Consider the following 12,561-nt stretch of genomic DNA (forward strand, 5'->3'; position numbering starts at 1 on the left):
TGCCAGGTTCTGGGGTGGCTGGGGGAGATGGAGGGGACCTTCAGGGTTACTGTGGCTAAGACGACAGGAGGGCCAGCTGAAGCCTGCCCTGTCCACCCTGCCTGCGTCCTGCCTCTGCCTGCTTGGGACCCAGAGGCTCCTAGAGGCTGTCCCCAGGGAAAGGCATACTCACCACTCACTGTCCCAGGACCGGTGTGGTGATGGGGGCTGAGGAGGCAGAGCCCTGTCCTTGTCTGTATTTAAGCAGTGTACATAGAGGGGCGATGGGGGAGGCTGTAGTGGACATTAGCCAAGGTCACTCTGGTTATCGGAGAAGCAAACAGACAGGGACTAAGTCCATCGGCCAGATCCCAGCTGCCACCCACGCTGCCATCGGCGCTGCCTAAGGGGTGCACAGCCTCTGCAGTGTGACCACCTCTTGGCCACAGCGCCATGTGTCGGAGGGTTGTGAGTCACTACTGTGAGTCTGGGACAGCACCATGGAGTTGCCCGGTGTCGCCACAGGGATTCTCGGGGTTGTCCGGCTGTTTATTGAGCCAGCTGCTTGGACATGCCTGGTGCTGGCACCCGGATGCCCTGGCAGTCAGAGCAGCATGAGCCCACCTGACGGATGGGGAACCTGAGGACCAAAGTAGTGAGGCAGCTCCTGCAGTCACCCCTCCAGCCTTACATGCAGACACTCTCTTGACTTCCCTGAAGGATGAATGGGGCATGACTGAGGGGGGACACAGTCGTGATACCCTGGCCATGGTGCCCGTCAGCCCGGCCAAGGGCTGCAGTGTCAAGAAGAGCTGTTCCGTCTGAGGCAGGCCTCTTCACCTCTCTGACCAAGGAGGCATTGTCAGTACGGGCTGGGAAGCCCCAATGCCCAATGAGGTTGTCAGGACAGACCTTGGTCCAGTGGTGGGACACAGTAGGCTTGTGGCTTGGATCTCTCTGGCCCTCTGTCCAGCCTGCCAACCAGTGGCCCTGAGCAGGAGGAGGCCAATCTCTGGCTGGTCCCAGGCCTGATTCTGCTTCTGGCTCCCAGAACACCTGAGTGACCCATAGAACTCACTTGCATTTTCCTGGGGAACTGCCCCTCACAGGTGGGCTGGGGGGTGTAGGGATGAGGCTAATAGGGTCCCTCTTGATTGCAATCCCTTTCAAAACTTCGTCCAACCCTGAATCTCACACACCGCCCTCTGCAGTCTCTGAGAGAATGGTGGGTGCCCTCTGGCCCCCCGGTTGGTGTCCAGAGGACCCACAGGACTGTCGGGTACACTCAGGTCCAGGCCAGGGAGCCCATTCAAGTCCTTTAGCCTCTCTGTGACTCAGTTTCCCCACCTCTAACATGGGGACCCCACCTCTCTGGCTGCCTTGAGGACTAGATGTGGCAGTCCCAGGTAAGCTCACAGCCTGGCCCTGGGGCTGCCCCTCGCCAGTGGGTCTCCCTGATGTCACTGGGCCCGAGGGGGCGTTTCAGGAACTTTCCTCCTGGCCTTCTCAGTGACACTGTGAGGGAACATGCACACCATCCCCCTGCAGGAAAGGGAAGCTGAGCTCAGCCCTCCTCCACCCTCGGGCCCTGGCCTCTCCTGAGGGTGCTGTGGCTGAGGGGGAGGCCTCCGTACTCCCTGGGCCTGTTTCCCCTTCCTGGGCCTCAGTGTTGGTGTCTCATCTGTACAATGGCCTCACTCCAAGCCCAGCTGTCCCTCCCATCTGTCACTGTGCCAGATGCCCCACCTTCCCTGCTGCCCCTCTGCCCCCTCAGGTAGGTAAGGGTGTCAGCGAGAGGTGGCTGCCCCTCTCCCTGGGACTCCTGGCAGTGCCACCCTCCTGTGCCTGCGACGCCCTGGTGTGTTGGCAGGAGCTCCTGTCTCTGCCCCAAGGGAGGACGCTCCCGTGGTGGGGGTGCCACATCCAGCAGGGGCGAAGAGCCAGGGCAGGAAGGGGCCTTGCTCTGCGCCAGGGGGCCCAGGCCGTCCAGGGGGCCCAGGCAGTGCTGCGGGTCACCCACTCTGCTTCTGGGTCTAGGCCCTGTGATCCAGGGTATGTCACCCGCACTTGGAAGAGGAATGGTCCCCTGTACCTCTGTAGAGGGCACAGTCTCGCAGGCTGAGAGGGTTACGGGAACAGACAGGCCTCACTCACTGGCCCCAAGCCTGGCACCGACATCTCGGCAGATTTCCGAGGCAGCTGCAGAGGGGAGGGAGCAAAGTGCTCTGAAAGGCCCATCTGTGCCCCACGATGTCGCAGGTCCCAGAAGGGACCCCACGGGTGTGTCGTAGGTCCCAGAAGGGACCCCAGGGGGCCACTGTGGCAGTTGGAGGAGGAATGAAGAAAGTGGGGGGCCGTCAGGGCCTGCAAGGGGCTCAGATCTAGGGGTCGGGCCCTTAGGGTCAAGGGCTCGCCCTCGCCCTGTTCTGGACACCATGGTAGGAAGGAGGGGCTGGGAGGATCTGGGGAAACAGGCCAGAATTCCTAGGGGGTGTGGGGACCATGACCATTTTTGAAGAAACAGCTCCACAGACGCCAGGCTGCAGTGGGGGGAAGTCTTGTCCACTGGTCACACCTGGAGTTAGCTGCTGAGCCTCCGATTGTCTCCCTGGGGGTGAATACACCATGGGCCATCCCAGGGCTGGTTGTAGACGGGGCTCCATAAGGCTGGGGGTGGGGGCTCCCTGTGGGGTGGAGTCCGCATCAAGGAAGGCTGTGGAAGGGTCCTCAGGCCAAGGGGATCAAGGAGACGCAGCGGGCCTGGTGGCCCTCGGGGGAGCTGACCGGTCGTCAGAGCTCTAGTGCAGACCCAGCCTGTGCCCCCACCCCCTACCCCGTGCACACATGTGGACACGCCCATGCCACGCTCACCCTCCCAGGCCTTGGCTCCCTTCTGGGAAGCAGGGGACAGTGTAGGTCAGTGGTGGTGGCGTGTCAGGGGTGTGCCTAGGGGTGCAGGCCTTCCTGCCACCACTCCCTCCTTGTGAGATCTTGGGCCATGTGACCCTGGAGCCTCCGTTTCCTCATCTGTGGAACAGGGCTGACCCGTCACTTCCTCCAGGACTGGGAAGCGAAAATGCCATAGCATGCAGACACTCAGGCAGCCCGGGCACACGCAGGCCCCACGTTGCTGCTAACCACTGTGGGCCATGGGTGTGACCTTTCAGGGGGTCCCAGGCTCCGAGAGGGAGGGGCTCTGTTCGGCCCAGGTTAACAGGGCAGCCCTCTGTGCCCAGGGAAAATGCCTCAGATTGCAGCTTCTGCTTATCCAGAAAGGCTGCCATCCACCTCTTGGTAGCTGGTGTTCATTTTGCTTCCTGAAGGGAGGGGGCCAGGTATATTTAGCATCTTTCTGAGCATCTGAGAGGGGCTGAGGAGGTAGTGGGGAGCCTGAAACCCCAGGCAGCCTGGGGATTTGGGGCAGGGCTCTTGTACACTTCTCTGACCCTCAGTTTCCCCATCTGTAAAATGGAGATGAGTCCTTTTTGCACACAGTTCTTGCAAGGGTTTAACGAGGTGATGTCTGTGGGGCGTTCCACACAGCCCTGCTGGGTTGGCAGAGCGGGCACTTGGATCTGTCTTCTCCTAACTTGTTTATACCTAGTTATTCCAGAATTTATACCCCAGGAGATGAATCAAAGCACCATCTCTTCACCCCCACCCTCACACCTTGCAAATCAACCAATTTGCAACCTACAAGGACGAGTGGACACTTTTGTCTTCTGTGCCCAACCTCCAAGCCTGCTGCCCACACAAGGGTAAATTCTGCTTTCTCTGGAGCCAGTGGCCTCATGGCTTCTTGTTTTCACTTCTCATCCACCCTCAGAGGAGAGAAGCAAGGCAAATCTGCACAACGTGGCCCACTGTGTAGTTAACAGAAGAATCAAAGACACGTCCATAGCTTGGCCTTCTTGTTAAAATGAATGGGAGTGATGTTTGACCACAACTTTAGTTTAACTTCACTCTTTTCAAGCTCTAATGGCCATAACGGACTGGTGGCTCTTAGGAGATGCAATCTGTCCCATTTAACTAACAATTTTTTTTTTTAAATGATCAACTTGTCATGTTTTGGTCCAAGAAGTCCTTTTAGATCTCTTTTCTCCCCGCAGCAATCTGGACGTGACACCATGTCCAGGCCCATCTTCATTGTCTCTGGTTCCAAGACATGAAGAGGGTGACAGCCTTCCTTCTGGAAGCTGCAGGCGGGGCTGTGTGTGCAGGGCTGGCCTTGCGTGGGGTGTTCAGCTATCTGCTCTGTGTGGGCCGCTGGTGCTCAGAACTTGCTCAACTCAACCTTGGCTCCGAGTGTCCATCTGCCCTGTTGACTTTTCCTTGTTGACATTGGGAATTTTCCATTTGACCCGTTTTACTGAGTCTCTCTTGCTGCACACCCCTGCACTGGCTTGAGGCAGGGCGCGACCTCTTGCGTCAGGCTTGCTCTTTCCTGAGCACCTACTTCCTGCCAGGCTCTGCTTTAGACACATCCTGTCTATTAACTCCCCTGGTCCAGGGCAGTGGGTGCCGTTCTTCCCTCCTGTGAGCCAAAAAGTCATAACTGAGATTCAAATAAAGCAGACGTATTTGATCAGGGTCAGGAGAGGTGAGGGATGTGCGAGTCGGGAAAACACGGGCGCAGTTTAGAAAAGGTTAATGCTCTGCCAAGGTTAAGCAAGAATTTTACAACCCACAGGAACATTCCTCCGTAGGGCAGGCAGGAAGGGCAGAAGTCCAGTGACAGGACACTGACGGGCACCAGGGCGCTGGTGGGTTCTGTAAGCTCTTTGGAGTGCCGGGCAGACTGAGGCTCCTCAGACCTTGCCAGGTAGTGTCGATTCTGCAAACACTTCCCTCTGCCAGATTCTGCTCGGGATATGTCTTGCTGTCTTTCTGATCATTCTGTATCCATTTCTTTTTTCTTTTTTTTCTTTTTGGGGGGATGGTGGTGTTTACTGGGGGTTGAACTCAGGGGCACTTAACCACTGGGCACGTGCCCATCCCTTTTTTGTGTTTTATTTGGAGACAGGGTCTCACGGAACTGCCTAGGGCCTTGCTAAGTTGCTGAGGCTGGTTTGAACTTGTGACCCGCCTGCCTCAGTCTTCAAGTCGCCAGGGTCACAGGCGTACTGCCATTGCGCCCGTCTCTGCATCCATCTTGATGTTGGCGCCATTGCTCCCCAGAGCAGGAAGGACGCTGGGGCACCAGAGGTCAGCACCATGCTGTGGATACACGCTCCCTCCCGCCTCCCCTCCTCTCCCCTGTTCTCTGCTCCCACACACCTTGCACAGAGCCCTGTTTCCCTCCAACCTGTGAGGTCTGCACATCAGCCACCTCTCATCCAAACAAACCAACCCAAAACTCAACCAGTTGATTTGTGACTTAAGCTAAAAGGGAAGACTGGGAGAGCAGCAGCCAGGGTGCCACCCTGGGATGGCCGCGGCTGGGATCCCATGACACCCAAGGCTGGGCCTCCCCCTCCCCCTCCGTCTACCCCAGGAGAAGAGAGGGACAGTCCTGGTAGGGAAGCAGGATGGGCGGAAGTCCAGTGGCAGGAAACTGACAGGCACCAGGGCTGCGTCAGGGCCTGGCCCCTCCTCCCAGGCTCCACCTGGCCTGTGCAGAGTCCGCTCACCTTGACCTCCCTGCCCAGGAGCTGACAGGCATAATCCCAGCAAAAGCAGCCTGTTTCCTGATTGGCTACCAGGCACCCTGTTGGCCCATCTAACAGCAGCTCTCATGTCCCCGACGTCTATGCAAGGTGGGCTTTGTCACAGCTGCTGAGGTGAGGTGAGGTGCAGGGGGCCAGGGATGGTGGCCAGCCGGCCTCTCCTGCGTCCTGCCCTCCCTCTGGCCACCCTCATCCCTGCCAATGCCTAACTTGCCTTCACTTTTGATGGATTTATTTTTACTGAGGTGTTTGCATGTAGTAAAAGCATAAATCCTAAATGTATAGCTCAGTACATTTTTACATTTGGGTACACCTGTGTGACCACCACCCTGAGCCAGACAGAACAAGCCCAGGGAGTCGTTCCTGTCCCTTCTGTCAACCCCTGAAGACAATGACTGTCCTGACTCCTCTCCTCTGAGACTGGATCTGCCTCTTCCAGGACTGCATATAAATGGGATGGTGATCACACACCTTTCAGCATCTGGATTGTTTATTTTACCTGGACTTTTATTTATTTTATCTGGATTTTTCTTTATTGGGATTCTTTAAATGAATCTGGAGATTCATCTAACCTGCTACGTGAATGGGTGCTTTGCTCGGGCTTCGTGCTGAGCTCGTCCCTTTGCAGGAGAGCACCATACAGGGTCCCTCCACTGATGGACATCTGGGTGGTTCCTAATTTGCGGCGTTAGGAGTGAATTCCCACGAGTGTGAAAGCACAGTGTAGTCTTCACATGAAGAAGCTTTCACTCCTCCTGGGTGCGGAGGCTGGTGAGAGGCCAGAGTATGACAACCTTTAAAAAGAGGGGCTGCCTGTCCTCTGCAGCCTCGCCTCCTCCTGCTGGCTTTGAAGGCCTGGGGGAATAGAGTGGGGAGGGTCCCAGAGACGCAGTACAAGTCCCAGACCTGCCTTGACAGATGAGAACCCAGAGCCAGACACTGCCCTTCTTATCCATGGGATGGAGACGGGGGTCCTGATGCCCTGGGGCTGCAGCAAGGATCCAGGAGGCAGTGATCCCCAACTTCCTGGCTCAGTAAATGCAGCTTCCCTTTCCGTCCCCCTGAATGACTGTGTGACTCATTTTAATGGCAGATGAGTAGAAATCCAGTCATTCAGTGGAAGGCCTGGGACGGTGGAACAAAATGGCTCCAGGAATTGGGTGAGAACTCCTCGATGACGTGCGTGCCATGGGCCGTTCTCAGGGCCCGCTCCTCACTCCTCGCCTGGTCACAGAGTTGGGCAAGCGGGCAAACACCACAGGTCCACAGCGCTGCCAGGAAGGTCCAGGCTGAGCAAACAGCGAGGACGTGCTCTCCGTGCTCTCCGGCCCTCCCTGCAGCCCGCCCTCCCTGGGGGCTAGGTGGGAGCAGGCTGCTCAACAGGGGGGAAATGTATATATATTATATATATGTATATTTATATAAATACATATTAAATATATGTGTGTGTATATATATATATAATACTAAAGTGTATGCATAGAAGGTTCTGGAAGGAGGCACACCAGAGATTATCCAGGAATTTACTAGCTGGGGAGACTTTTGCTTTGTTCTTTATGTTCCCATGTGTTGTTCATGTCTCCACAAGGACAGATGGCCTTTATAAGGAAGGGAAATTTGATCCGTTTTAGCTGAACCCAGGGGAAGGATGCTGTGTTTGAATACAGCTTCTTTCAGGTCTTCTTAGGAAGGTGGCTTTCTGGGTGCTCTCTGTGATCTCTCTGGCTTTCCTCCAAACGCCCTCAGTTGGGAAACAGCCTGACAGTGTGGAAAGGCCTCCGTGGGGAGGTCAGCCAGGGCTCAGGTCCTGATCAGCTGCTTATTTACTGAGCGTTCCCTCAGGGAAGCTTAGTCACTGTGATCCCAGCAATAAGGTGGGGATCATGCCTACTTTGGGGTGCTTGGGGAGAGTGGAGATACCCCGTATGGTCTGAGCAAAGAGCAGTTCCTTGGCAAGTTTCCTCCAGGTGTCGGATGTGGTGCTGAGTCATCTCCAGGGTGGCTGCCTCCCAACGTCCTGGACACGAGTCACAGCCCTGTCATTCTCCTCTGCCATGAGCATCTGAGGCAGAGAAGTGAAGTATCTGGGGCAGCGTTTGGCCCTGGAGAGCCAGCTGGGTTCCTTATTCTCTTGCTTACGTTGCAATACATCCATGGCCTGTGCGATAGGCACGCCATATTTTGGCTTTGGCCCTGGTGCCTGGAGAGGTGGTTAAGTCTCTGTCATTCACTGTCCTCCTGCAGTTTGTACCAGGTGTGTAACCCAGAAGCTTCCCTGAGGATGGGACCCCCTGGGCCTGGACTTTAAGGATTAACCCGCTGGCCTCATTAGCATGGAAAGACCTTAGGGAATCCCATACTTCTGCCTCCAAGGACATTTTCACATGCAGAAACAGCACCGCCAAGATCCCCCTTTGGATCTTTGTGCAGAACTCTGAAACTGTGACTTTTTACCATTAGGAACCAGACCTCCAGGCGTGACTTGCTAAACCACGACTCCAGATCAAGCGGGCACACCTGCACCCATGGCTGCTAGCCTGTGTCCCCTGCGACCTCAAGCTCGGTGTACGAACCTGCACACAGAGGGGAGAGCTGTCCATGGGCCCCCTGGACTGTGTCAGGTTGGGTCCCTTGGAGTCCTGGGATTGCAAAGTTTTAACTGAAGAGGTTTCTGAATAAACCTCTTCATCCCACACAGTTTGCTGTGGCTTCTCTCCTCTTTCGTTGGACTTTGGCCTCAGCAGGAAGCCAGCTGATGGTCTTTGCCCTGTGTCCACCACACCGGGCAGGAAGCCCGACTGGTAAACCTCTCTCATGTCTTTGTTGGTAGATTTTCCTAGAGTGCCACCCTCCATGTACACGAACACGGGGTCTCCATTTCTCCTAGGTCTGTGGGTCCGTCCCTTCCTGTAACGGGCTGTGACATTGCAGTCAGCTTTATACCTTCAGCGTGTGTGTGGGAAGGCATGCACAGACACCCACATGAACATAGCCCTCGGCATTTACGTGTCGTGGAAATCACTCCTCCCTGCCTTTGTAGCAGGGAAAATGGTTTTGCCTTCCTTTTCCAGCTTCTCGGGGAGAGCAGTAGATACGTGTGCATCTGTGAGAAAAAGAACAAGGACATATTGTTCTCCTCAACTCCCTGCAACTGGTCTGGAGGCCAACAAGCCTAGAGATGGCTAGAGCTAACTGAGAATCCCTGTTTCCTAGGTTCAGCCAACATCTGTCCCCACTGTCCTTTCCTGCCAGCGCCTGGGGAACGCACGTCAAAGGCTCCTACTGAGCAGGGTGCACAGGTCCAGGCCATTTCAGGTGACGGTTTGCCCCCTGCAGGCCATAAACTGACCCTCATGAAGAAACTGTGGGGCTCTGAAAACCAGATGCCAGGGCACAGTTGGCTGAGTAGAAGTTTCTGGAAGGGAGGGCTGAGTAGGGTAGACATTGCTTGTGCTTGCCAATGTCTGCTTCTCCTTTCTTTGAGGGCAAACAGGAGGCAATGCTTACCCAGTTGCCCATGTTCCAGCTCAGGAAATGCAGGAAGCAAGGTTGGGTGCCACACCTGGACTGAAGCAGGGAAGAGCCTTTGAGGACTCCAGTCTATCTTACCTCACAATGGTCAGTATGGCGGCCCTGTGCTGAGAAGTGAAGCCTTAAGAATGGGTACCTCAGACCACTGTGTTGCTTCACACATGATGCCCTGAAGGATGGATGCTCGGAGAGTTATTCTATCCAGTGGCCAACGGGCACGAGAGAGACATTCTGTTGTGAAATCACTAAGATCGTAAGGGCTGTTTGTTACTGAGGCAAAACTTAACCTACCCTGACTAAAACAATTAGACATTGACATTTTCAGGCCGTCTCATGGCCATAGAATTGCTATTATATTATAAGGATCCTTTTAGTTAAAACAATAAATCTGTTTGCCTTGAAGTGATTAAAGTTATTATTTTGTTTGCTACAAGCTAAAAATTGAACTAATGATTCCATATGTTTGAAGTAAGTCTAGACCCTAAGTCTTATTGTCCTATTCTGCTTTCAGATAAAATTTCTCAAAATTATTGCACCTGTGGGCGAGACAGTTTTACTGTCCTGTGGGCGAGACAGTTTTTCTGTCCTGTGTGCTAGGAAACTGGAAACCTGTTTATTTCCCTGTGTGCATCCTGGAGGACCTGACATGGGGTCCTGCAGGAAAAGCCTATTTGTTAGCGGAGAGTGATGGCAGGGAGTGGGCGGGGTGAGGGTGTGGGAGGGGAGAAGGTCCCCGGGGATTACAGTGATTGCAGATCTAAACTGTGGCTAATTATGGTGACGGTGCCTCTCCATCTCCTGCTGTTGCAGGGTCCATATGGAGTACACTGCGAGGAGGACTCAGCCGGGGTGGCCTCTGCCAGTACAATCAGGGGAAAAGGAGCACGTGGGTCCATGAGTATAGTGAAGGGTCACAGTCTTGGCAACTACAGCAGAAAGGGTGTGGCCACAGAGAGCGTGGCTTCAGTGGGACGAGGAGCTCTGGACTGGGGAGGTCTCTCTATGTGCATATGGAAACTACAAAGAACTGGAACAGGACGGGTGATGGAGCCTGAGGATAAGCCAGTAGCTAAAGTCTTCAAGGAAGATGAGCAAGTAAGTAACAGAAATGCTGTGATCTGGAGGAAATTTAGAAGGAGCCATGACAGAAAATAAAACTGTGTGTGGGGACCCATCTTAGGGAGGTGATCAGGGAAATCATCTGTGAAGAGGGAACCAAATCACTGACAGATGGAGAAACATGCTGGATAGGGGGAAAGGGCAGGTGTAAAGGCCCTGAGGCAGGAAAGAATTGATTCCTGGCCCTACAGGAGGATTCTAGAAAGTTCTAGGAAATGATAACAAGTAAGAAAATAGTGGTAGGTGTTTGTTAGATGGAGGAAAAACAGAAGAGAACAGCACTTATTGTGGACCAGGAGTACCAGACGGATTCCTTTAACTTGTCAAATAAGCCCAGTGAGCACTGAGCCTCTTTGGGGGTGGCCAGGGAAGAAGGGTGCAGCAGCTTGTCCTTGGAAAGACCTCGAGCCACAGCCCTGACCACACATTCCCTGGAAACCTCCTCTGTGAGGCTACCTGCCCCTGAACTTGGGCACACTCACAAGGGCACCCTTATCAAAGACGTCAAAGCACTCACTGTGACCAGACGTGATGGTGATGGGCACAGTGTCCTTGTTGCTGTGGGCCCGAGGGACTGTTGGCAGTAGTCCAAGGTCATTCTCCAAATCCACTCGGCTCCTGCACCGTCCTAAAGGGTGGGTTAAGTGAGACCCCCGAGAAGACGGCCGTTCACGTTCCCCTCTTCCCAGTTTCTCATCCTCTCTTATCACACATGTGAGAAATGTCCAGCACTTCCAGGTTCGTCAAGCCGACGCCCCTATTCTAAGTTTTAAGGATTCCATTTTTGTTCCAATGTCCTAATTAACAGGGGCCACTTGTGGGGACTCTGAATTCAATGTCACTGCTGTTTGGCAACCCACTGGATTAAATTTTGTGGTTGACTTTCAGCCACGTCAGTCCTGTGGGGACAAGAAACAGTTCTGAGGCCACCAGACAAGTGTCTGCTTCTCAGATGGACTTGAACAGAGAGGCCCTGGAACTGGCCTTCGCCCTCACCCTCTAAGTGCTCGCGGGCACTCAGAAGGCCCTTTGCTTTTGCTGACAGTCATCTTGATTGTCACAACAACTAGCACGGGTGAAGCCTTGACTGACTTTGATGCCACCATGTACCCACACTACCAATGTGGCCGAGGAGCCCCATGCTGGGTCAAGCTCAAGGACACAACCGGGTGAATTCCAAAACCCCAGGTCCTCCGTCTGCTGGGTCCACTCTTAGTGATGATTTCCTGTCAGTCTGGGTCCAATCATGAGGGATAACAGGCAGTGACTTTAACAGGGATTGTCTAACGCACAAAAGATACCGACTGCAGAGAGCAATTGAAATAACGGGACACTGGCTTGTAAAAAGTCAAGGGGATTTTAAAGAAAAAGAGACCAGGTAAAAGAAAGAGCACTACCTCTAGGACTGAGATAAAACACCAAGAAGGGCCCCCAAGCCCCAGAGCTGAGATGCCGGGCTCACTGGAGAGGGTCAGCCATGAGTTCCTGAACCTCAGAGGAGTCACTGTGGCCTTGTGTTGGCAGACAGTTCTTGAAGCCTGTTGAGAGCCATAGCCGAAGGGGCCCCAGCAAACTTCCAGCTGCCAGCAAACTTCCAGCTGCCGGCTGATGATTGGTTCACAGCGGCCCCAGCAACATCTAGCTGATTGGCTCCTCTGCGGTGATGCTCATTGGGCTGTTTCCCTGCCCTTTCAGACCACGGAGCTGCTCATTGGGGGACTTTTTTGGCTCCGCCCATGTGACCCAGCCAATCGGCCTCAAGAGCAGGAGGATTGTGGGAGGTGGAGAGAAGCTTGTGTGGGAGAGAGAGGCTTGTGGAAAGCCGGTGGTGGCAGTTGGGCTCTGAGGGGTTTTCCTGAGGAGCTGTGTGGTGTGGTGTGTGTGTTCTAAAAAATAAAGTTTGTTTCTTTTGACAAGTGGCTCCTGAATTGTGCCCAGCCAGACTGCGGCAGAAGCCTACTCTCCAGAACTTGCTAGAAACCAACTTTCTAGGGTTGCTGGGAAAGCCATTTACAGGGAGGCATCTCACTAGAGCCACTCGGTCCTCAAAGCAGCCCAAGTGGTGCCAGGGGAGCCGCTGGTGGCTGGTGGTGGAGGCCTGAGCCTTCAGGAGGCTGTCCAGGGAGGACACTGGAGAGGGGCAGCGGCCTCCTCCCCTCCTGCCAGGGCTCTCTGGTTCTCTGCACTCACAGAGCTCCAGATGGGCCAGCCGCCAGAGGACAGGCTTTTAAAGGACCTAGGTCCACTGTTCTCAGAGGTCACAGGG

General features: G+C 54.5%; 1 protein-coding gene across 6 annotated transcripts in view; it reads right to left on the reverse strand.

Moving 5' to 3' along the window:
* LOC107150222 (alpha-1-antitrypsin-like protein GS55-MS) overlaps positions 1-301 on the reverse strand; it is a 55,039-nt gene extending 54,738 nt beyond the window's left edge. For 5 of the 6 annotated variants that reach the window (XM_048799269.1, XM_048799265.1, XM_048799268.1 and 2 more), the window contains exon 1: positions 180-301. In XM_048799269.1, the coding sequence (XP_048655226.1) occupies positions 180-286 (107 nt within the window). In that variant the 5' untranslated portion in view covers positions 287-301. Of the gene's footprint in view, positions 1-172 lie in introns of all 6 variants that reach the window. The other variant, XM_048799267.1, reaches the window with a different exon arrangement.
* Between the last annotated feature and the right edge of the window lie 12,260 nt (positions 302-12,561).

Source organism: Marmota marmota, unplaced genomic scaffold (genome assembly GCF_001458135.2).
Source record: "Marmota marmota marmota unplaced genomic scaffold, marMar, whole genome shotgun sequence".
Taxonomy (NCBI): domain Eukaryota; kingdom Metazoa; phylum Chordata; class Mammalia; order Rodentia; family Sciuridae; genus Marmota; species Marmota marmota.